Source organism: Pseudorca crassidens, chromosome X (assembly GCF_039906515.1).
Source record: "Pseudorca crassidens isolate mPseCra1 chromosome X, mPseCra1.hap1, whole genome shotgun sequence".
NCBI lineage: Eukaryota > Metazoa > Chordata > Mammalia > Artiodactyla > Delphinidae > Pseudorca > Pseudorca crassidens.
Genome location: NC_090317.1, coordinates 122,956,598 through 122,981,335, shown reverse-complemented (window position 1 = coordinate 122,981,335; position 24,738 = coordinate 122,956,598). Strand labels below are relative to the sequence as shown.

Genomic DNA, 24,738 nt, shown 5'->3' with positions numbered 1-24,738 from the left:
ATGTACATTCTTTTTCATATTCTTTTCCGTTACGGTTTATCACAGGATATTGGATATAGTTCCCTGTGCTCTATAGTAGGACCTTGTTGTTTTCCATCCAATGTATAATATTTGGATCACAAGACATTCTAGATCACCTGCAAAGTAGGTCATCCTTACTGAGGTTGAGGATGCTATGTGATCCTAGGTTGTAGATTCTATGGCCGTGCTGTTTAGTGTAACTCTGAGATGGGAATGTCTGTATGTGTGTTGCCTGATACGGTAGCCGCTAGCCACATGGGGCTATTGAGCATTTGAAATGTGGGTAGTGTGACTGAGGAACTGAGATTTTAATTTAAGTAGCTACACGTGACTAGTGGCTGTCACGTTGGACAGCACAGTTCTAAGTAAATAGCTGCTGTCTGTAGTGTAACTATTTCAGAAAGGAATTTAGAGCTTGAAGGTATATTAAGAAATAATTCATTTATTTATAGGTATTTATACTATTAAAAATAGCTTTTCACCTTTAAGCACTCTTTAAATCTTTCTAGTTCAGAAAGACATCTGGCTAACATTTCTTACCAGGTTTGCCCAGCATCCTAGTAAAATTTCTGAAACTCAGAAAAACTGAGTTGCAGACATGTCATGCATCCTAATGACATAATTTGGATAGAATTCTTGGCTAACAGTAAAGCAGCTACTTTTAAAATGAAATGATTTAAAAACTGGTGGCTCCCCATTAAGAGACTGAGACCATCAGAAAACATGTAAGAAGATGTTTTGTACCTAACTGTTGTGTATTCCCTGACAGAGATCTTTGGTCTTACCTTACTGTGTCTATACTTTGAGGGTGCTGATCTGTTACATGGTTACAGTACTTTTCCCCTAGATTCCACTCACACATCCTTCCCACCCCTAATTTTTCCTTTCAAAGATAATGATACCCAGAAAATAGCTGGCCAGAGGATTTGGGCACTGGCTCTTTTCTTTCTGGAAGTTAAAATCCTTGCCTGTTATTGGCAAAAGAATAGATAGATATAGATAGATCAGTGGGAAAGAATAGAGAGCCCAGAAATAGGTCTACACAAACATAGTCAACTAGCCTTTAACACAGGCAATTCAATGGAGGACATATAGTCTTGTCAACAAGTGGTGCTGGAACAGTTGGACATTCATATGCACAGATATGAACCTGGACGCAGACCTTACACAAAAATTAACTGAAAACGAATCATATATCTAAATGTAAAACACAAAACTATAAAACTTCTGGAAGAAAACATAGAAAATCTTTGTGACCTGCTGTTTGGCGATGAGATATAATACCAAAAGCATGATACATGAAAGAAAAAATAGACCAGTTAGACTTTATTAAAATTTAAAAACGTCTGCTCTATGAAAGAGTGAAAAGACAAATTACAGACTGGGAGAGGGTATTGGCAAAAGACATCCAATAAAGGACTTGCATCAAAAATACACAAAGAACTCTGAAAACTCAACACTAAAGGGACAAGTCAGTTAAAAAATGGGCAAAGGATCTGAACAGATAGCTCTCCAAAGAAGATATACAGGTGGCAAATAAGCATGAAAAGATGCTGCATGTTATTTGTTAGAGACATGCAAATTAAAACAAAAATGAGATAACATGGCCAAAATCCAGAACACCTTCAGCACTAAATGCTGGTAAGGATGTGAAGCGATATGAACTGTCACTCATTGCTGGTGGGAATACAAAATGGTACAGCCACCTGGGGAGATAGCTTGGTGGTTTCTTTTTTTTTAAAATAAATTTATTTATTTTTGGCTGCATTGGGTCTTCGTTGCTGCGCGTGGGCTTTCTCTAGTTGCGGTGAGCGGGGGCCACTCTTCGTTGAGGTGCGCGGGCTTCTCACTGCGGTGGCTTCTCTTGTTGCGGAGCACGGACTCTAGGCACGCAGGCTTCAGCAGTTGCGACACACAGGCTCAGTAGTTGTGGCTCGTGGGCTTAGTTGCTCCGCGGCATGTGGGATCCTCCCAGACCAGGGCTCGAACCCATGTCCCCTGCATTGGCGGGCAGATTCTTAACCACTGCGCCACCAGGGAAGCCCAGTTTGGTGGTTTCTTACAAAACTAAACATAGTCTTACCCTACAATCCAACACTCATTGTCTTAGGTATGTACCCAAGTGACTTGACAGCTTAAGTCCACACAGACACCTGCACGTGAATGTTTGTAGCAACTTTATTCATAATTGTCAGAAATTGGGAACAACCAAGATGTTATTTGGTAGCTGAACGGATAAACAAGCTGTGGTACTTCCAGACAGGGAAATACTATTCAGCAAAGAGGAATGAGCTACCAAGCCATGCAAAGAGATGAATGAGTCGCAAATGTGTATTGTTAATGTAAGAAGCCTGCCTGAAAAGGCTACGTGCTATATGATTCCATTTATGTGACATTCTGGAAAAGGCGAAGCTATAGTGATAGTAAACATATCAGTGGTTGCTAGGGGTTTGGAGGGAAGGGGTAGGAGGTTGAAGAGGTGAAGCACAGGATTTTTTTTAGGGTGGTGAAAGTATTCTTCCGATACCTGTAATGGTATGATACATGGCACCAGACATTTGCCTAAAACCTGTAGAACTTTACAAAGAACAAGCCTTCATGTATGCAAATTTAGGAGGTCAGGTGATGTCAGGATGGGATGCGGACTGTGACAAAACAATCTAACTGTAGTAACCTCACTGAAGGGGGTGGGGATAAAATATGCTGAGCTATCTAACTTGGGAAAGGAATGAAGACTAAGACAAAAGACAGAAGCAACTGTACATAAGCTGTGTATTCAAGGTGAGAGTTATTTCTCATGGGAGTGCTGGTTAACAGTTCTGAAACCATGATACACGTATGCTGGAATTGAACAATTAAGTAAGTGGATAGAAGATGGCGGGAGCCAGGTGTTCACTGCTGGAGCGGGACTTTACAGATAAACAAGGGGAGGAGACTGGGATGATCCATACGGTAATGGCTTAGTTGGAGACATTAGTATGAACTCATGTTTAGCTTAATATAGATACAGATGATACATAGAGATATTTATAGATATGTTTGTGTACACAGGTTAGTGTACGTTCATATTTCCTTGCTGTCTCGGCTGAGGGGCTGGAAGCAGTGACACCCCAGTTGTAATGAGCACACCTCGAGCCCAGTTTGCAGTACTAAGATTCGGTTTCTAATACCATTCCATAATAATAGGAACCAGGGCTCCTTGGAGCAGTGGTTGATTGCAGGAGTGGAACAGAGACTATACAAGATGAGCTTGGAGCCCCTTACAGTGCTAGAACCTAAGGAAGTGCTTAAGACAAAAACCCATGATGAAAATGCTCCCAGAGGCCAAAGCTGGAACAATTGGAGCAACAAAATAAAAGAGTGGGTTTTATCAGTGAGTTGTAGAATTACACGTGAATTATAATTACCAAGGTATAAAACAGGAGTCTATACGGATATAAATAAATGACTGGATAAAGGAGGAGACTAGACGTATCCTTCTTGGGTGAGGGTGTGGAGGGGAGAGAGGGGAAGTGGAACTAATTAGGGGCCTGCGGAAAGCACTGCAGAACTGGGAAAAGGCACCAGCGTTAGAAATGCTGAGGTGGAAGAGCACACCGCCAAAGATGACCTCCTGCAGGATCTTGAAGATTTCTGTCAAACGTTGACCTTTGTCCATAGAGGGAGCCAAGATCTGCCCTCAGCATGACAGCAGGAAGGGGTGAGGTGAGAACAGGCTGATAGGAAATGGTCAGAAGAAGAGGGTGGACGAGACAGAAGAGTTGCAAGGCAATGAATATGAAAGAACAGAGTTTATATCTACAGTGGGGAAGTAAAAGAGAGTGTGTTGTATGATATCACTTATAGGTTCATTTGTGTCATACTTTAGATTCCACATATCTATGAAACAGACTCACAGACATAGGGAACAGACTTGTGGTGGCCAAGGGAGAGAGGGGATGGGAGAGGGATGGAGTGGGAGGCTGGGGTGAGCAGATGTGAGCTATTATATATGGAGTGGATAAATAACAAGGCCCTACTGTACAGCACTATATTCAGTATCCTATGATAAACCATAATGGAAAAGAATATGAAAAAGTGTATATATGTATAACTGAATCACTTTGCTGTATAGCAGAAATTAACACAACATTGTCAATCAACTATACTTCAATTTAAGGAAACAGTATATTGTATCTTCAGTAGAAAAGAAAAATAAGCCCTTAACTTGGCTGATGCAGAAGTCCATTCATCTCTTCCAAGAAAGTGAAAACTTCTAAAATTTATACTCATGACTTAAAAAAAAAAAGTTTCAGGGAATTTCCTGGCAGTCCAGTGGTTAGGACTCTGTGCTTCCACTCCCAGGGCCCTGGGTTTGATCCCTGGTCTGGGAACTAACATCTCACAAGCTGCACAGCGTGGCCAAAAAGAAAAACAAATTTTGAACTATTCAGAAGGGTATGAAGTTAAAGAAGAGTAGGAATTTCTGTTCATATTCTCTAATTTCACTTTTTGCTGATAACTAGAATGAAGAGTGTCTTGTTTATCCTACCAGAAGTTAGTTCACAGGTGTCAAAGTCTATATGTAATCAAAACATATACTCATACATGGAATCATATTATAGATACTATTGGGCAATTTGCTTTCTTTATCCACCAATATATCTTTCTCTAGCCGTGTACTTGGACTAATTCTTTTTTAGAATGTATTTAATTAACCCCCTGTTGATGGAGATTTTATTGTTTCATCGCTTGGTTTTTGCCATTAGAAGCATGCAGTGTGCAGTGCTACACCCTTTTGGGAAAGTATAGCTGTGTAAATTCAGAGAGGTGGAATGACTAGGTGAAAGGGCACTTGCATTTTGAATATCCATAAACACTGACAAATTTCCCTCCCAAGTGAAAGAGCACGCCTGCTTCCCCGCTCCCTTGCTGACACTTAGAGCGCTAAGATTAAAATTTTGGTAATACGTTTATCGGGAAAATACGATCTTTCTGTTGTAGTGTTAATTTGCATTTATTTATAATTTTGTTCATGTTTATTCAACATTGAAAATTTTTTCTGTGAACTTTGTCCATGTCTTGCCCTATTTTTCTCTTTTCTTACTGATTTGTTAAAAACTCTTTGATGTTTATGAAGATTAGTTCTCTGTCTCTGTATTATGCCAAATAGCTGTTTCCAGTGTATCACTTGTCTTTTGACTTTGCTATTTCACGCTACATATAAGTTCTTAATTTGTACGTTTGATGAATATTTCTCCTTATTGCTTGTAGGTTTCTGTATCATGCTTGGAAACGCCTTTCCTCAGAAATTATTCTTAAAATATACATGATGTAAAAAAGATAATGTTATAAAACCAAGATTGCATAAACAGTGATTGAGCAACAGTTGAATGAAAGAAAGTTGTAAAACGAAACTATACACGTTGTGTCGTTTAGGTTTTCTCATGGAGTTTCTGAAAGAATTGGCAGAATATCATCAGGCTAAAGAGAGTTGCAGTATGGGAACTCAGACAAGTTCAACATTTCCCGTCAAAGACTCCCTTGGTAATTATGGTCTTCCATAATTTCACTTCTTCCGTTTTCTCTTTTGAATGAAGGAGATGACCTGATGTACCGTATTATGTATTTGTTGCTTGACTGGGAGGGATGCAGGCTGCTGCCGGTAGGGGCGCCCATTTTTTCTGGGATCACTGCTGGGAGGGACCAGGAACTGCTCTCCAGGGCTGCTCCTCCCTTCATGGCCGCCAAGGCTATGCTTTCCAAATCTCGTGGGGATCCAAAGGCCCACTTCCTTGTCTGTTGGGTTGAACCTCTCTTGACTGGGAGGTTCTTCCCTGTGTCTCATCTAACTTTATAGCCACTAAAGTGAGAAGATCTTAGACTATTTGCATTGCAGAGAACTAGAGAAGTGAGTGGGCCATCCCTTCATTTTATAAGTTGAGAAAACTGAGGTCACCAGAGGAAGAGCAACTTGGCAATGCCGAGTCTCGGTCAGAACTGATATGAGTCCAAGTTTTCTGGTCAGTGATCCAGAGCCTTTTCTGCTGTGCAGGCTTTCTGTAATACCATCCTGCCCTTGAGTTGTGTGCTCAGGAGAGAAGGGAAACAGCTGGCTAATAGGATATGGTTAATCGATTTCTTGGCCCTTCCTTACTCTTAAACTGCACTAGTGCCTTTAACTTGTAAAAACATAAGTTCGTAACTTGTAAAGACCATATTGTATGACTGTGCCTTTCATTTATTTAGGTGTAGGTTTTATTCCATTAGAAACATAGAACATGCTTATTCTACAGCAGTTCTGTTCAATAATATGAGCCACATGTGTAATAAAAATTTTCTAGTAGCCAAAGTAGAAAAGGTAAGAAGAAACAGGTGAAATTTGTTTTGGTAATATATTTTATATAACTTCGTATGTCTAAGATATTATTCCAATATGAAATCAATATGAAAAATATTAATGAGGTATTTTACGTTTATTTTTTTGTACTCGGTCCTTGATATCTGGTGTGTCTTTTACACTTAGAGTACATCTCATTTTGAACTGGTCACATTCCATGTACTCAGTATGGCCAAATGTGGCTAGCGGCCTGCATTGGACAGTCCAGAGCATTTGGAAAATCCAGAAAAGTAGATGGAAATTGTTGCCGACGAGAGACATACCGCCAATATTTTAATCTGCTTCTGCCAGCCTTTTCTTCCTATGCCTGCTTTTTGGTGGTATTGGTGTTACACATGATTGAGATTGTATGCGAGGGCCAGGTTTGCAGTGTGCTACGTGGTTGGTTTCAAATCCACAGTTGGTTTGAGGGCTGCAGGTCTGCCGGAAAGAGTGCCAGAATGCGAGGCAGTCATAGACCTGGCTTTAGCCCCGCTGACGCCATTATAGAGTTGCTTAGCCCTCTGGACGTCACTTCAACTGTATGGGCGTCTGTTTCCTCTTCTGTGGAGAGGAGGAGTTGAAACACATGATCTTTGATTCATCTTAAGGTCAGTGTTTTGAAAGTGAGTCAGCTTTAACCAAAGTCCAATGAAGAGCTCTCTCCCATGGCATTTAGACACTAGAAAGAGATGCCCGTGTTTTCTGACTTGAACTGTACTTTTTTTCTTTTCCCCTGACATTTTATGATGAGGATTCTCAGACATTCAGAAAAGTTGACACAGTTTTACAGCACACACTTGTATACCTCAAGTCTGCCATGAAATTTGCATTATACTTGCTTGATCACTTACCTGTCCATCCATTAAGTTCTCTCACTTTTTTGATGCATTACCAAGTAAATTGCAGACATCCTTACACTTTCCCTTAAGTACACTCTTTGTGTTTGAACAGAGCTCTGGCCTCTTGCTCACCTGCCCACGTTTCTCTAACCTTTCCTGTGTTGTTTTTTGATAGCTGAGAAGCTTCAGCTTATTGACGACGAGTTTGCAGGTGCTTACCCTCAGCATCCAAAGTTAGAATCTTTAGAAATCAAGTTAAACGAATATAAGAGAGAAATTGAACAGCAGCTACGGGCAGAAATGAGTCAAAAGGTAAGATTTATCATGTTATAACCGAGGGTGATGTTTTTGCTTGTCTTTTAATGTCTTCATCTTAGGTATATGGGGAAATAACTAGAATCTTTACTAATGAATGTGATACTATACTGTTGTGCATGTTATTTCTCTTTCCAGATGATGTCATTTCTTTATGACTTTTGAACGCACCCTATAAGTACAGTGAATGAGATGAAACAAAGACGAATTAAAACTAAATATATCTAGACAGCATTAACGTTAAACCTAACAGTGAAGAGAGAATGTTACTGTTTCTTTAGTATAGTTATTGGCATTTACAATTATTTGTCATCAATTGGCAGTTGAAGTATTTTAAAGATACTGAAATAGCGAAAATTAAAACGGAAGAGAAAAGAAAGTGTGAGAAGGAGTTAGCTGAGTTGCGGAATGGATTTGAGAGAGCTTGTCAAGCAAAATCTGAAGCCCTGATTTCTCAGCAAAAGATGACCCTTAAGAGAATTCAAAAGCACCAGGAGGTAATATTCTAAAATCATTTACCGGGTGGCTATTTCCGGGCCGTTTCCCAAGTAGGGACTGGGGTCAATAACACAAGTAGAAGCATGGGGCTTGGAAAGGATGTGCAGACACCCTTCCTCTGAGATGGCTGGAGGGAAAGGACCGGGGACGGGACCATCCATGCTGGCAGTGGGAGAAACTCGTACCAGAGAGGCGGCAGATTTGAGGCTTCGGTAGCAGCCTGGGGGAGAGGATCAGAGGTGTGGAATGGCTGCTTGCAGTAAAGGAAGTGCAGCCCTGGGAAGCAGATGGGGCTGCCTGAGCTATGTTGAGGCCCCAGCCGAGGTGGGCAGCCTGGAATGGCAGTAGACCAAATCCAGTGCTTACAGGCGATGGCTCTGGTGCAGCTCTCAGGACGATGTGTAGTGTTGGTGAGGGCAGAAGGATAGAGGTGCTTGGGGAGAGGAGCTCGAGAGCACCGAGTTTCTTTGGCTTTGGAAAGGCAGCCCGTTCCGTGGAAGACATGGGGGTTGGGTGGGGTGAGGAAGGCAGCCCAAGAGGAGGCTAATATAGGGCAGCAGGGAGGGTGACGGGGCCGTCTGGAAGACATCGAGAAGCAGGTCTGAGGATTCCTATGGGTGGAAGAAGGACGGGCCAAGAGGACAGAGTTGCAGGTGGAAGTTTCAGGTCAAGTCTGGAAACAAAGCACAGTGTGCTGCCATGGGGGCAGAGGTGAGGTCCCCGGAGTGGAGGCGTCCAGGGCTGCCGGGGTCATCCATGTGGCCATTTGATCTTGTCCCCCAGGAAGGTGGCTGGACGGGAGGTGGAGAGGTTGCCAAGTGGCGGGAGGGCGTGTCGAGAGGGATTGGATCCATTGCTTTGGGAAAAACAGGTTCCTTTGCCAAGGGCATGTCTTAGACCAGGCTGGATCTGAGGCCTTGTTTCCTATGGACAGCAGGAGCTTCTATCAGGAAGTTCTGTTAAAAGTAGCAGGCTTCCTCCCAGCGTCCACCCTTGCTTAGAGCTTCTCAATAAGACCCAGTTATTTAATGGTAATTGTACCCCCTCTACAAGTTGTATATAGCAGTTCTGGGAATTGGGCTTGCTTAGCTATAAAATAAATGTTGGAGGCACAGGTGTTTGAGAAGCTTGGATTATGTTTATACTAACAGCGTCATCTTCAAGATAGGTGATTGACTAAGTCAGAAAGAAAGACAAATAGCATATGATATCACTCATATGAGGAATCTAAACTATGACACAAATGAACCTATCTATGAAACAGAAACAAAATCAGGGACATAGAGAATAGATTGGTGGTCCCCGAGGGGGATGAGGGAGGGAGGATGGAGTGGGAGTTTGGGATTAGCAGAGGCAAACTATTACAGAATGGATAAACAACAAGGTCCTGCTCTAGAGCACAGGGAACTGTATTCATTATCCCTGTGATAAAGCATAATGGAAAAGAATATGAAAAAGAATATGTATTTGTATGACTGAGTCACTTTGCTGTACAGCGAAATTAACACAGCATTGTAAATCAACTATACGTCAATAAAATTAAAAGATAGATGACTGACTAGATCAGATCAACCAGTTAACAGACTCAAACCCTCGTTTAGTCACCTGATTCTCTGAAGGCACTAGAGAAGGTTGCCATCCTTGTGAAGAGCACCGTGGCTTTATTCCACCACCTGGAATGCCTCTCCCCTTCTCTGCCTGATAAAAGCATCCAGTCCTTCAAAATCCAGCCGGAATGTCACGTCCTCATGACGCCTTTCCTGACCCCCACTGATGGAGTCCTTTGGGCTTTGTTCGTGCTGTCGAGTGTTGATGTACTTTGGTTGTGAAATCATCACACCGTAGTGTGACTGTTGGTTTGTCTCTCTCTCCCTGACTAAACTGTGAGTCTTTTAAAGGTTGGGGACTGTCCTATATCTGTCCATCATTGTGTATCCAGCTCCCAGTGTGCCCTTGGACATGTGACAGGTGTTCAGGAAACCCTTGCTGAGGGAACACATACATGGAAGTGTGGCCATTCATTCAGGACATCAGGCGAGCTTGCTGACTGAGCCAGAATGACCTCTGAATTGAAACTTTCAGACAGCGATGGAACTATGGGGATTCTTTTAAGATTTATTGCTGAATACGCATTTGTTTCATTTTTTCTTGCTGAAGAACTTAGCGAAATTTTGTAAGTGTCTGAGAGATGTTAATTATGTAATAAAATAACAAGACAAGGGATGTTAGGAATATAGGGTAATGTGGCTTAACAGCCCTCCTTAACAGGAGGAGGGAATAAATTTTTGTGGAAAAAAAGGCAGAACATATACCTCGCATTGGAACCTCTTGAAAGTGAAATTGTTCCTCTAAGTGTCCGTACTTTGCTTTCTGGAATTTAGGAAACAGGGTATTAGTTCAAATCTCTTTTGTTTTCTTTAGCTTGCTTGCTAAAAATTAATACTTTCCTCTACAGGATGAAACAAAAGAAATATATACTCAAAGGCAGCTTCTCCTAAAAGATATGGATTTTCTGAGAGACAGAGAAGCTGAGCTGAAGCAAAGAATTGAAGCTTTTGAATTGTAAGTAATGTGTATTCATTTTGGACATTCAGAATGAATGAAATGCAAAAAAGAACTACTAAAATGTCTACATAGTCTAATGTTAGCTGTAAAATAGAGTTCTTGGTTGTAAAGGTGATAGCACCTAACTTTCAAAAGGCACAAGTTAAGAGAAACAGGGACGAGGGTTTCACTTTTGAAATATTAGACACTGGGAAGAAAGCAGAAGGAGACGCCATCGTCAGGCTTCAGTGAGACCAGACAAATGATACGCAGAAGCAAATAACGCTTTAACAGATCATACGTTTCGCATTTATGTTCAACCATTCAAATCTCAGTTTCATGTGCGTGTAGTAACTGAATTCCAGAGAGTCAGACCTGCCACACTGACCTGCTCTGCTGGCGAAAAAGGGAAATACGGTGGCTCTGAGTTGACTTGTACTAGGTGAAAGTATTTCTTGTGATGTGTGTGTTGCTTTTTCCAAGTGCTCACCAACGTTTCATTCTTCACTTCTTACCTGGGATTCATAGCAAGCTCAGCAGTTTTATAGTTTATGGAGTAAGCCTTCTTTCCCATTTGGTGTGTGCCATTAATTGGCACTCACAGATCCAGGAGCCTTCTTTCATTAAAGGATTTGTCTTCATCTTCATTGATGTGGTTTTCTCATTTATATAAGCTCGGTTTGTTTGATTTCTTCTCTCTGCCAACCTTACTCTCTTTCTGGCAACACCGAAGAGGTAAATTGATCATAAGAGAGAGAAGGAACACAATTTGGGTAGAGATAGTTCATGATTATGTAATCACTTATTTACCTCCGCTTCCCCTCCTCCTTCTCCCTTCTAAGCATAGTATATAAGCTAAATAAATGTACTGGTTTACTGCTCCTTTGTGGACAGATTAACCAGCAGAGGGAGCAAACACACAGAGCTTTTATCCTTTGCTTGGAATAGTCTGGGTTCCCTAGCACTTCTCATTATGGCTTGATCTAAGTCCCTGTGAACCCAGTTCCTTGGCTCTGGAATTGATCTTGTGCTTGATTTCAGGTCTCACCAGGAAGATCATTCCTTTCTTCGGTGTTGGGACTTTCTGATTGATCCATCGATCTTTTGCTCTCTTTTCAGTATTTACTTTTCCGTATTGAATTAGTAGCCTGTGAAATGCCAGAATGAATCTTCTGTCTTTAATAGCTATGGGCTAGTCAATTAAATCTTACAGTTAGAAACACTATTATAGAAGAAACAAGCACTTAAGTGCGCTAGCTGAAGTTTGGTTTGTAGCTTTGTAACAAAAAACATCATTCTTTCACCCCTGAATTGATTATGGCTACTTTCCACTTATGACCTTTTTTTTTTTTTTTTTTAAGTCCGAACCATCTCCTGTGAGAAACCACTTTGGTTTTGGCACTTTCCCACTCCCGCCAGCCAGATGCCACCGTAGAGCTCCATTTGCTAGTTCAGATCCATCGTCACTAGGTCAGCTCATTATAAAAGAGGTGGGAGACTTCTGGCTCTTCGTTCGCATTTACTCCCCACAGCCGTGACAGGCACAGAACAGTTGAGTCTGTGGAGCTAGAAACACATGGTATCTTTTTCCCCTAAATTCTTCAAGTATTAAAGTTTGCTGATTTGCCTTATCTGTTTTTGCTAATTTCAGGGCCCAGAAGCTACAAGAAGAAAAAAACAGAAGCATGACTGACGGGCTTAGGAGGCGGGAGCTGAATATAAAGCGTATTGAGGAGGCCTATGACCAAAAGCTCGAGAATGAACTTCTAAAGTAATTCTTTGGCATCTTTAAAAAAAGTATCATGTTTGAATTAAGTTGATGGAAACACAGCAACACTAATGAACTAGATAAGACTAATATTTTATGGCAAAATCCAGTATTTAAAAAAAATACGTGTTTTCATTGGCAGTCAAGCCTTTCCCATGAGTATTTGAGTTAAGATGGTTTTAAAAAGATACAGTACAGAGAATAGCATCCTCTGTTCACTCTTGTCTCTCCTCTGGTATTTATTGAGGGCCTGTGATTTGCTTGAATTTCTTAGGGCACCTTGTAACTTGCTGAAAAGCTATAAAATGGGAATTATCGTCACTTCTATCTTTTCCTCTACCCCACTCATAGTGCCATTAAGATGGGGATGTCTAATAATTTATGAATTATTCTGCTTATTGGTTAAAGTATTTGTCGATCTGTATTCCTTCAAGATTCTGCAAAGCCGGAATCGAAAGAAACTAGAATTAACTATATAAAGGAAAAAATGATAGAGGAAAAGGAAAATACGGACAACTCTGATACTATGGCTTTGCTCTAGTCTGAGTTTTGCTGTGTTCGGGTGAATAGTCTGAGTTTTGCTGTGTTCTGGTGAATAGTATCTTAGTGCAGAGCCATTAAGCCCATATATGGTAACTTTTCTCTCCAGTGCTCAGCAGCTCTGGGTATTTCTTAATCATCGGCCTCTCTACTGCTTTGTCCATAATTTGGCATTGATAGTCCATTATGTAGTACCTTCAAAGGTTTTTTGAGGTTTTTCTTTAAAATAATTCTAATAAAAAATATAGCACTTCTCCGTGTATCAGTTTTGACATGATATAGATTTTATCCTCATATTTTACGTCCGCTCCTCTAGTACAGCAGTAAGCTCTGAAGAATCTGTAGTTGTTAAACTTCCAGGAATAAATCAATAAAAATGTGTATGTTAGCTTGACATAGCCATGGAGTAGGGAACTGTTAGGTATTGATGTCTTTGTCTGGCCGTGGGTGTCCTCAGTATGACTTTGGCAATTGTTGGGTTTCGGAGGATATTCACCACAGGAGTACTTCTTTCCTTTCTCTCATCTCTGAACCAGAAAGTCAGCTGGTAATAGCTGGTGGAGATAGTAAAATTCCATGAAAACGTGCCTTTCGGTATCGCCAATCCGTATATAATTCTGTTGGCAGTGGCTCTCAGTACTGTGCTCAGTTCCTGAGGGGGAAAGTTCTTATCCTGCTTGGGGGTGGGGAGGCAGGATAGGTGGATTGGAAGCGACTGGCTTGTTATCCTTTGGGATTTAAAGTCTGTTGTGTACAGTGTAAAAGTAACTAAATTTACTTTCTTGCGTCAGCGGACACCAACTGAGAAACAGTGCCCTCTGTAACCTCAATAACATGACCCTTCATTTTGTGCTTGAGTTTACAGGATTGCAGCAGGATTTTACTGGACCTTTTATAGCCAGGATTCGGATCCCTGGCCTTAGTACTGAGTGACCTTGAAGTTCATGCATTGTCCTGTTCAGTGCCCTTCGGTGCCCTGGTGCCATAGATAAGCTCAGGTACTGATAGCAGTCTGTCTAGGAAGGTGACCAGGAACTCATTTTCCATCCTTCTATTTCTCAGGTATCAACTTGAACTGAAGGAGGACTGCATCGCTAGAACTAATAGATTGATTGAAGGTAAGAGGAAGAATAAAGGTGACCCTTGGTGGGAAAAAAAGCTGTACTTCTCAGTTTCGATGGAGGTTATCAGCTTCCTAAGTTGGGTCTGTTCTGTAATCCAAAATATATGTACCTTCCACTTCATTGTTGCTATAAACTGACACATTTTTTGTCCTTTTAATTTTACAAAATGAAAAAAATAATCACCGTCTTTCACTGTGTTTTTGCAAACCTTCATGTTTAACCTTTTGTATATTCTCAAAGATCAGTAATTTATCGGTAGAATTTTATTCAATTTTATTTCAATATATTTTGATGAATAAATCTGTGATGGCAGGAAGGCGGCAGCAACTTATTTCCCTCGGTTAATATTACTCTAAGCCATGAGAGATTTCATTTTTTACTTCGGGAAAATTTTAACTTCTCTGTCCTCTGTGACCTGGTTTCTTATTTCTCTTACTTCTAATATATATTTATGCTTCATGATATTTAAACTTGACATATAACCTCCTAAACTCATATGTATTACCCCAAGACTAGGAAAGTTGGGTAATTTTTCGATCTTTCAGACAATTTACATTTCAGTATATTTCTAGGAACCAACCTGTAACAAGGACTTTTGGTGGGCATTTCAAATGGATTCTTGGGAGTGAACCAGGGCTGGGTGCTTGATACCCATCAGAAGGTCACCCAGTGTGTATGGCTGCTCCTTTGCTGAGACTAATACCTCTTGAGGAATTAGTACCGTCCTGTAGTCAGCATGTGATTTTTTTTTTTTTTTTTTTTGCGGAACGTGGGCCTCTCACTGTTGTGGCCTCCCCCATTGCGGAGCACAGGCTCCGGACGCGCAGGCTCAGTGGCCATGGCTCACGGGCCCAGCCGCTCCGCGGCATGTGGGTTCTTCCCGGACCGGGGCACGAACCCGTGTCCCCTGCATCGGCAGGCGGACTCTCAACCACTGCGCCACCAGGGAAGCCCAGCATGTGATTTTTTTGATGATATATGTATAGAGTCTTGTGTTAGATGAAGTGAAAATGACAAAATAATAACTACAAATAACTACAGTCTTACAGAGCAGTCTTTGTCTTAAGGAAGTTCAGAGCCGTCGGCATGAGGGCCCCGCACTCTGTGCAGGTGGTGTAACTCTGGTGACTTGTGTAGCAGGAAGTTCACCACATGTATGACCATTACAACCAACTTCCCATCACCTATTGAGTAATGGGGCTTACTTACTCGCTCGCTGATGTTTTCTTTTTTTTGACCCAAATATCTGCTATTTTACGTGTGTGTGTGTGTGTGTGTGTGTGTGTGTGTGTGTGTGTGTGTTTTACCATGCAACGCAGCTTGCTGGATCTTACTTCCCCAACCAAGGATCAAACCCGCACCCTCGGCAGTAAAAACGTAGAGTCCTGACCTCTGGGCTGCCAGGGAATTCCCTCTGCTATTTTAGATGATGAAATAATGGTCATTAGATCTGACATACTGGCTATAAATGATTAAATGAGTTTTGTATTCACTGGGAAAACTTTATGATGTTTAGTTGGTTGGCTCTGTCTTTCAGAAAAAGCTCTGCATTTCCAAGAGGAGTTTGCAACTCTTAATTTTAAAAAGGAAGAACTGGATCGTTCTGTAAATCGTGTGAAAGAACTTGAGGTAATTGTTAAGCCTATTGGTTTTTTTGAAATAGTTATTCGACAACACAGGAAATTTTAACTTCAGTCATACATAATTTATCTCGAGTTATCCTCTTGGTATGTTTGGACTGTTTATTATATGACTCAGAGGGTGACGGTTGAACTTAATTCAGTAGTTACTTATTTCAATCCTAGTCTCCTAGAGAAGCATAGAAAGAGCATGTCGTTTGCGGCCCAGAGTCGTCCTTGAATCCTTTGTGTCTCCCTCACTGCTTGTGTGCCTCTGGGCAAGATCTGTGACCTCAGATCCTTTCTCCGAAAACTCTGGGGTATTGCCCACATCCCATGGTTGATGAGGGACTTCAGTGAGCTGGTTTACTGTGCCTGGCCCATAGCAGGTGGCTGGTGTATACTATTATCTACTCAGCCTCTTCTCCCTTCGCCTCAGCAACAGGTGAAAATTCGTATCACTACATCAGGATCTCACAAATTAAAGCAAAATGAGAGGCATTTTTCACATGATACTGTTACTTTTTTTCTGTCCATGTGTGTGCTTGCTATCCAAAGGACAGGACTGGAACTTCAGGAACTTAAAATATGTTCTGTATATAAAATTTATTTTTGCAACTATGATGACTTGTTTGAGAACTTTATAGGCTCCGGTCTCCAAACGAGCTATATTAGACTAAGAAAAGGAAAGCACCTCACAGCATGTTATTGGTATCGGTCTTACCTTTTCATATTAAAAAATAGACATATTATTAACTCTGTGATGCCTTTTTGGTCCTTAGTTGCATCTGGAAAATGGGGTGATAATCCGAAAGACTTGCTTTGTAGGACAGGGTTCTGCATAAATTGAGTTGGATGAACTTGCCCCATCCCCAGCTCCAGGGCAGAAGTTGTAGTTAGGGTTGTCTTGTTGAAGAAAACGACACTTCAGTCAAGTGACCGAAATTAAATTATGCTGCCCAGCTGAGAGCAGCCCACCAGCATCTACCTGTGCAGTCCTGTAAAGTCACTGTTCAAGTACAAGTTTTCCTTTTCCAATTCTAGCTTGAGTTGGAGTCCGTCAAAGCTCAGTGTTTTTCATTAACAAAGCAAAACCATATGCTGAGCAAGAAGGTTAAAGAGATGAGCAACTATTCACTACTGAAAGAAGGGAACCTGGAGCTTGAGGCGCAAAATAAACTACTTAAACGACAACTGGAAGACGTGAAAAGTGAAAACTTGAATCTCCTAAACCGTAAGTCTTTTTTTTTTTCTGATTTGCCTGTGTTTGTAATGCATGTTACGTTCATATTAGGAAACTCCTCTAAGCGAGGCTTCAATTGGGAAGATTTTATAAAGTTAAGATTCTGAGATTGAAATTCCTTTCTTTTTGCTTGCTATTCCATAATTTGTAGCGTAAGAAGAAACATTTTTTTAAATTTAATGTTTATTTTTTATTAGAATATAGTTGATTTACAATGTGTAGTTGATTTACAGTGTTTTGTTAGTTTCAGGTATACAGCAAAGGGATTCAGTTATATGTATACACATATCCATTCTTTTTCAGATTTTTTTTCCCGTATAGCTTATTACAGATCATTGAGCAGAGTTCCCTATGCTATACAGTGTGTCCTTGTTGATTATCTATTTTACATATGGTAGTGTGCATATGTTAATCCCAAACTCCTAATTTTATCCCTCCCCCCGACTTTCCCCTTTGATAAGTTTGTTTTCGAACTCTGTCTGTTTCTGTTTTGTAAATAAGTTCATTTGTATCGTTTTTTTTAGATTCCACATATAAGTGACATCATAAGATATTTGTCTTTTCTGTCTGACTTATTCCACTTAGTTATGATATTCCCTAGTTGCATCCATTTTGTTGCAAATGGCATTATTTTGTTCTTTTTATGTCTGAGTAATATTCCATTGTATATATGTAACACATCTTCTTTATCCATTCCTCTGTTGATGGACATTTCAGTCACTTCCATGTCTTGGCTACTGTAAATAGTGCTGCAGTGAACACTGAGGTGCATATATCTTTTGGATTTATGGTTTTCTCTGGATGTATGCCCAGGAGTGTGGTTGCTGGATCATATGGTAGTTTTGTTTTTAGTTTTTGAAGGAACCTCCACACTGTTCTCCATAGTGGTTGAACCAATTTACATTCCCACCAACAGTGTAGGCGGGTTCCCTTTTCTCCACACACTCTCTAGCATTGATGGTTTATAGACAGTTTTTTTAAAGGAATTTTTTCTTTTTTTTTTTAAACTTATTATTTATTTTATTTTTGGCTGAGTTGGGTCTTTGTTGCTCCACGTGGGCTTTCTTTAGTTGCAGAGAGCGGGGGCTCCTCTTCATTGTGGTGCACAGGCTTCTCATTGCAGTGGCTTCTCTTGTTGTGGATCATGGCCTCTAGGTGTGCGGGCTTCAGTAGTTGTGGCTCGTGGGTTCTAGAGCACAGACTCAGTAGTTGTGGCACGTGGGCTTAGTTGCTCCGCAGCATGTGGGCTCTTCCCGGACCAGGGCTCGAACCCGTGTCCCCTGCATTGGCAGGCGGATTCTTAACCACCGCGCCACCAGGGAAGCCCTGTTTATAGACATTTTGATGATGGCCATTATGACTGGTGTGAGGTGATATCTCATTGTAGTTTTGATTTGCATTTCTCTAAAAACTAGCAAAGTTGAGCATCTTTTCATGTGCCTGTTGGCCATCTGTATGTCTTTGGAGAAGTGTCTATTTAAATATTTTTCCCATTTTTTGATTGGGTTGTTTGAGCTGCACAAGCTGTTTGTATATGTTGGAGATTAATCCCTTGTCGGTTGCTTCATTCGCAAACGTTTTCTCCCATTCTGTGGGTTGTCTTTTCATTTTGTTTATGGTTTCCTTTGCTGTGCAAAACCTTTTAAGTTTAATTAGGTCCCATTTGTTTTTTCTGTTTTTTTTAATTTTCATTACTGTAGGAGGTGGATCCAAAAAGATACTACTGCAGTTTATGTCAGAGTGTTCTGCCTATGTTTTTCTCTAAGAGTTTTATAATATCTGGCCTTACATTTAGGTCTTCAATCCATTTTGAGTTTATTTTTGTGTACGGTGTTAGAGAATGTTTTAATCTCATTCGTTTACATGTAACTGTCCACTTTTCCCAGCATCACTTGGTGAAAAGACTGTCTTTTCTCCATTGTATATTCTTGTTCCTTTGTTGTAGATTAATTGACCATAGGGTCATGGGTTTATTTCTGGGCTTTCCTGTTCATTGAGCTATATTTCTGTTTTTGTGCCAGTACCATACTGTTTTGATTATTGTAGCTTTGTAGTATAGTCTGAAGTCAGGGAGTCTGACTGCTCCAGTTCCGTTTTTCTTTTTCTTTCTTTTTTTTTTTTAAATTTTTTTAGTTTAATTAAGTTATTTATTTGGCTGCGTTTGGTCTTCGTTGCAGTGAGCGGGCTTTCTCTAATTGTGGCGAGTGGGGGCTACTCTTTGTTGTGATGCATGGGCTTCTCATTGTGGTGGCTTCTCTTGTTGTGGAGCATGGACTCTAGGCGCGCAGGTTTCGGTAGTTGTGGCTCGTGGGCTCTAGAGTGCAGGCTCAGTAGTTGTGGCACATAGGCTTAGTTGCTCCGCGGCATGTGGGATTTTCCTGGAGCAGGGCTTGAACCTGTGTCCCCTGCATTGGCAGGCGGATTCTTAACCACTGCACCACCAGGGAAGTCCCTTCAGTTGCGTTTTTCTTGCTCAGGTTTGCTTTGGCTATTCGGGGTCTTTTGTATTTCTGTACAAATGAAAATTTTTTTTCTTCTAGTTCTGTGAAAAATGCCATTGGTAATTTGATAGGGATTGCATTGAATCTGTAGATTTCCTTGGGTAGTATAGTCATTTTGACAATATTGATTCTTCCAATCCAAAAACATGGTATATCTTTCCATCTGTTTATGTCATCTTCAGTTTCTTTTATCAGCATCTTATAGTTTTCAGAGTACAGGTCCTTTGCCTCCTTAGGTAGGTTTATTCCTAGGTATTTTATTCTTTTTGATGTAATGGTAAATGGGATTGTTTCAGTAAAGGTGCACCTTTACTGAATTCATGGATGAGCTCTAGTAAGTTTTCTGGTAGCATCTTAAGGATTTTCTACGTATAGTATCATGTCATCTGCAAACAGTGACAGTTTTACTTCTTTTCCAGTTTGGATTCCTTTTATATCTTTCTCTTCTCTGATAGTTTTGGAAGTCCTATGCACAGCAATGTTGTTTCAAAGTGGTGAGAGTGCATATCCTTGTCTTGTTCCTGATCTAAGAGGTAATGCTTTCAGCTTTTCACTGTTCAGTATGATGTTAGCTGTGGGTTTGTCATAGATGGCCTTTATTATGTTGAGGTAGTTTCCCTCTATACCCACTTTCTGTAGAGTTTTTATCATAAATGGGTGTTGAATTTTGTCAAAAGCTTTCTCTACATCTATTGAGATGATCATATAGTATTTGTTCGTCACTGATCGATTTATGGATATTGAAAAATCCTTGCAACCCTGGGATAAATCCCACTTGATCGTGGTGTATGGTCCATTTAATGTATTGTTGGATTGATTCAGTTTGCTAGTATTTTGTTGAGGATTTTCGCATCTATGCTCATCAGTGATATTGGCCTGTACTTTTCTTGTGGTATCCTTGTCTGGTTTTGGTGTGAGGGTGATGATGGCCTCATGAAATGAGTTTGCGAGTGTTCCTTCTGCAGTTTTTTGGAATAGTCTCAGAATGATAGGTGTGTTAACTCTTCTCTAAATGTTTCATAGAATTTGCCTGTGAAGCCATCTAGTCCTGGATTTTGTTTGTTGTTAGTTTTTTTGTGTGTGTGTGTCTTATTTTTTATTGAAGTATAGTTGAATTACAATGTTGCATTAATTACTGCTGTATAGCAAAGTGACTCAATTCTAGATATATATACATTCTTTTTAGTATTCCTTTCCATCATGGTTCATCACAGGATATTGAATATAGTTCCCTGTGCTATACAGTAGGATCTTGTCGTTTATCCATTCTATATATACCAGTTTGCATCTGCTAATCCCAAAGTCCCACTCCTACCCTCTCCCACCCCCCCTCACCCCCTTGGCAACCACCAGTCTATTCTCTATGTCCCTGATTTTGTTCCTCTTTCATAGATAAGTGTCATATTTCATTTTATTTTTTACTTCTTTCAAGTCACTTAACCTTTTATTTTAGTTTTTTTAATTAATTTTTGGGCTTCACTGGTGGTGCAGTGGTTGAGAGTCCGCCTGCCGATGCAGGGGACATGGGTTCGTGCCCCAGTCCAGGAAGATCCCACATGCCGTGGAGCGGCTGGGCCCGTGAGCCGTGGCCGCTGAGCCTGTGCGTCTGGAGCCTGCACGTCCGGAGCCTGTGTTCCACAACGGGAGAGGCCACAACAGTGAGAGGCCCGCGTACCGCAAAAACAAACAAACAAAATTTTTATTGGAGTATAGTTGCTTTACATGTCATATTTTATATTGCACATATAAGTGATATCATATGGTATTTGTTTTTCTCTTTCAGACTTACTTCACTTAGTATGATAATCTCTAGTTGCATCTATGTTGTTGCAAATGGCATTATTTCGTTCTTTTTCATGGCTGAGTAATATTCCATTGTATATATGTACCACATCATCTCTTATCCATTCATCTCTCGATGGATATTTAGGTTGTTTCCATGTCTTGGCTATTGTGAATAGTGCTGCTATGAACATAAGGGTGCATGTATCTTTTTTAATTAGAGTTTTCTCCAGATATATGCCCAGGAGTGGGATTGCTGGATCATATGGTAATTCTATTTTTAGTTTTCTGAGAAACCTCCATACTGTTTTCCACAGTGGCTGCACCGACTTACATTCCCACCAACAGTGTAGGAGGGTTCCGTTTTCTCCACATCCTCTCCAGCAATTTGTCATTTGTAGACTTTTTAATAATGGCCATTCTGACCACTGTGCGATGGTACCTCATTGTGGTTTTGATTTGCATTTCTCTAATAGTCAGCCATATTGAGCATCTTTTCATGTGCCTATTGGCCCCCTCTATTTATTTTTTGGAGAAATGTCTACTTCAGTCTTCTGCCAATTTTTCGGTTCCATTGTTTGTTCTTTTGTTGTCGAGCTGTGTGAGCTGTTTGTATATTTTGGAAATTAAGCCCTTGACAGTCGCATCATTTGCAAATATTTTCTCCCATTCTGTACGTTGTCTTTTTGTTTTGTTTACAGTTTCCTTTGCTGTGCAGAAGCTTGTAAGTTTGATTAGGTCCCATTTGTTTATTTTTGCTTTTATTTCTATTGCCTTGGGAGACTGACCTAAGAAAACGTTGGTACGATTTATGTCAGAATGTTTTGCCCCTGTTGTCTTCTAGACATTTTATGGTGTCATAGCCTATGTTTAAGTCTTTAAGCCATTTTGAGTTTATTTTTGTGTATGGTGAGAGGTCGTGTTGTAACTTCATTGATTTACATGCAGCTGTCCAACTTCCCCAACACCAGTTGCTGAAGAGTCTGTCTTTTTTCCGTTGTATATTCTTGCCTCCTCTGTCGAAGATTAATTGACCATAGGTGTGTGGGTTTATTTTGGGGCTCTCTGTTCTGTTCCATTGATCCATATGTTTGTTTTTGTGCCAATGCCATGCTGTTTTGATTACTGTAGCTTTGTAGTATTGTCTGAAGTTTGGGATGGTTATGCTCTTCAAGTCTTTTAATCACAGTTTCAATTTCAATACTTGTGATTGGTCTGTTCTTACTTTCTATTTCTTCCTGGTTCAGTCTTGGAAGATTTCACCTTTCTAAGAATTTGTCTATTTATTCTAGTTGTCCATTTTATTGGTAGATAGTTGGTTGTAGTAGTCTCTTATGATCCTTTGTATTTCTGTGGTGTCAGTTGTAACTTCTTTTTTGTTTCTAATTTTATTGATTTGAGCCCTCCCTTTTTTTCTTGATGAGTCTGGCTAAAAGTTTATCAATTTTCTTTATCTTTTCAAAGAACCGTCCTTCAGTTTCATTGATCTCTTCTATTGTTTCCTTCATCTCTCTTTCATTTATTTCTGCTCTCATCTTTATGATTTCTTTCCTTCTACTAACTTTGTGTTTTGTTTGTTCTTTCTCTAGTGGCTTTAGGTGTAAGTAACCTTAGGTTGTTTGAGATTTTTCTTGTTTCTTGAGGTAAGATTGTATTGCTATAAACTTCCCTCTTAGAACTCCTTTTGTTGCATCTCATAACTTTTGGATTGTCATGTTTTCGTTTTCATTTGTCTCTAGGTATTTTTTGATTTCCTCTTTGATTTCTTCAGTGATCCATTGGTTGTTTAGTAACATATTGTTTAGCCTCCATGTGTTTGTGTTTTTTCATTGTTTTGTTGTAGTCGATTTTTAATCTCATAGTGTTGTGGTAGGAGAAGATGCTTGATATGATTTCACTTTTCTTAAATTTACTGAGGCTTGCTTTGTGACCAAGCATGTGGTCTATCCTGGAGAATGTTCCATGTGCACTTGAGAAAAATGTGTACTCTGCTGCTTTCAGATGGAACGTTCTATAAATATCAGTTAAATCCATCTGGTCTCATGTGTCACATAAGGCCTGTGTTTCCTTATTGATCTTCTGCCTGTATGATCCGTCCATTGATGAAAGTGGGGTGTTAAAGTCCCCCACTACTACTGTGTTACTGTCGATTTCTCCTTTTATGGCTGTGAGCATTTGCCTTCTATATTGCTCCTGTGTTGGGTGCATAAATACTTAAAATTGTTATATCTTCTTCTTGGATTGATCCCTTGATCATTATGTACTGTCCTTTTTTGTCTCTTGTAATAGTCTTTATTTTACAGTCTATATTGTCTGATATGACTATTGCTACTCCAGCTTTCTTTTGATTTCCATTTGCATGGAATACATTTTACCATCCCCTCACTTTCAGTCTGTATGTGTCCCTAGATCTGAAGTGGGGTTCTTGTAGACAGCATATATACAGGTCTTGTGTTTGTATCCATTCAGCCGGTCTATCTTTTGGTTGGAGCATTTAATCCATTTACATTTAAGGTAATTACTGATATGTACTTACTGACGTTTTGTTAATTGTTTTGGCTTTGTTTTTGAAGGTCTTTTTTCTTCCCTTCCTCTTTTGTTCTCTTGTGACTTGATGTCTGTCTTTAGTGTTGTGTTTGGATTGCTTGTTCTTTTTTGTATGTGTATCTATTGTACATCTTTGGTTTGTGGTTCCCATGAGGTTTTGATATAGCAGTCTGTATATGTACAAGATTGCTTTAAGTTGCTGGTCTCTTAATTTCCAGTGCATTTCCAATATCCTGCATTTGTATTCTCCTCTTCCCATGATTGCTGGTTTTGATAACATATTTGTGTGGGGGTGATTTCCTACCTTTGTTTTATGTTTGCCTTTACCGATGAGCTTTCCCATTCATAATTTTCTGGATTCTAGTTGTGGCCTTTTCTGCCTAGAGAAGTTCCTTTAGGATTTGTTGTAAAAGCTGGTTTGGTGATGCTGAATTCTCTTAGCTTTTGCTTGTCTGTAAAGCTTTTGATTTCTCCATTGAATCTGAATGAGAGCCTTGCTGGGTAGAGTATTCTTGGTTGTAGGTTTTTCTCCTTCATCACTTTAAATATATCTTGCCATTTCCTTCTGGCCTGCAGAGTTTCTGCTGAAAAATCAGTTGATAACCTTATGGGAATTTCCTTGTATGTTATTTGTTTCTTTTCTCTGTTCTTTGTAATATTTTATCTTTGTCTTAATTTTTTGGTCAGTTTCATTAATATGTGTCTTGGCGTGTTCCTCCTTGGGTTTATCCTGTATGGTGCTCTCTGAGCCTCCTGGACTTGAGTGTTTCCTTTCCCATGTTAGGGAAGCTTTTGGCTGTTAGCTCTTCAAATATTTTCTCAGCCCCTTTCTCTCTCCTCTCCTTCTGGGACCCCTTTAATGCCAATGTTGTGGATTTAATGTTGTCCTAGAAGTCTCTTAGACTGGCCTCATTTCTTTTCATTCTTCTGTCTTTATTCTATTCCTCAGCAGTGATTTCCACCAATTTGTTTTCCAGCTCACTTACTCGTTCTACTGCCCCATTTATTCTGCTATTGATTCCTTCTAGTGTGTTTT

The 24,738-nt window shown here is 40.1% G+C and overlaps 1 protein-coding gene across 5 annotated transcripts in view; it reads left to right on the top strand.

Annotated features, from left to right (window-relative positions):
• Positions 1-24,738, top strand: part of OFD1 (OFD1 centriole and centriolar satellite protein) — a 63,789-nt gene that overhangs the window by 9,516 nt on the left and 29,535 nt on the right. For all 5 annotated transcript variants that reach the window (XM_067723194.1, XM_067723195.1, XM_067723190.1 and 2 more), the window contains 8 exons: positions 5,440-5,547; positions 7,397-7,533; positions 7,860-8,033; positions 10,490-10,596; positions 12,230-12,349; positions 13,949-14,004; positions 15,548-15,639; positions 16,674-16,863. In XM_067723194.1, the coding sequence (XP_067579295.1) occupies positions 5,440-5,547; positions 7,397-7,533; positions 7,860-8,033; positions 10,490-10,596; positions 12,230-12,349; positions 13,949-14,004; positions 15,548-15,639; positions 16,674-16,863 (984 nt within the window). The remainder of the gene's footprint in view (positions 1-5,439; positions 5,548-7,396; positions 7,534-7,859; positions 8,034-10,489; positions 10,597-12,229; positions 12,350-13,948; positions 14,005-15,547; positions 15,640-16,673; positions 16,864-24,738) is intronic.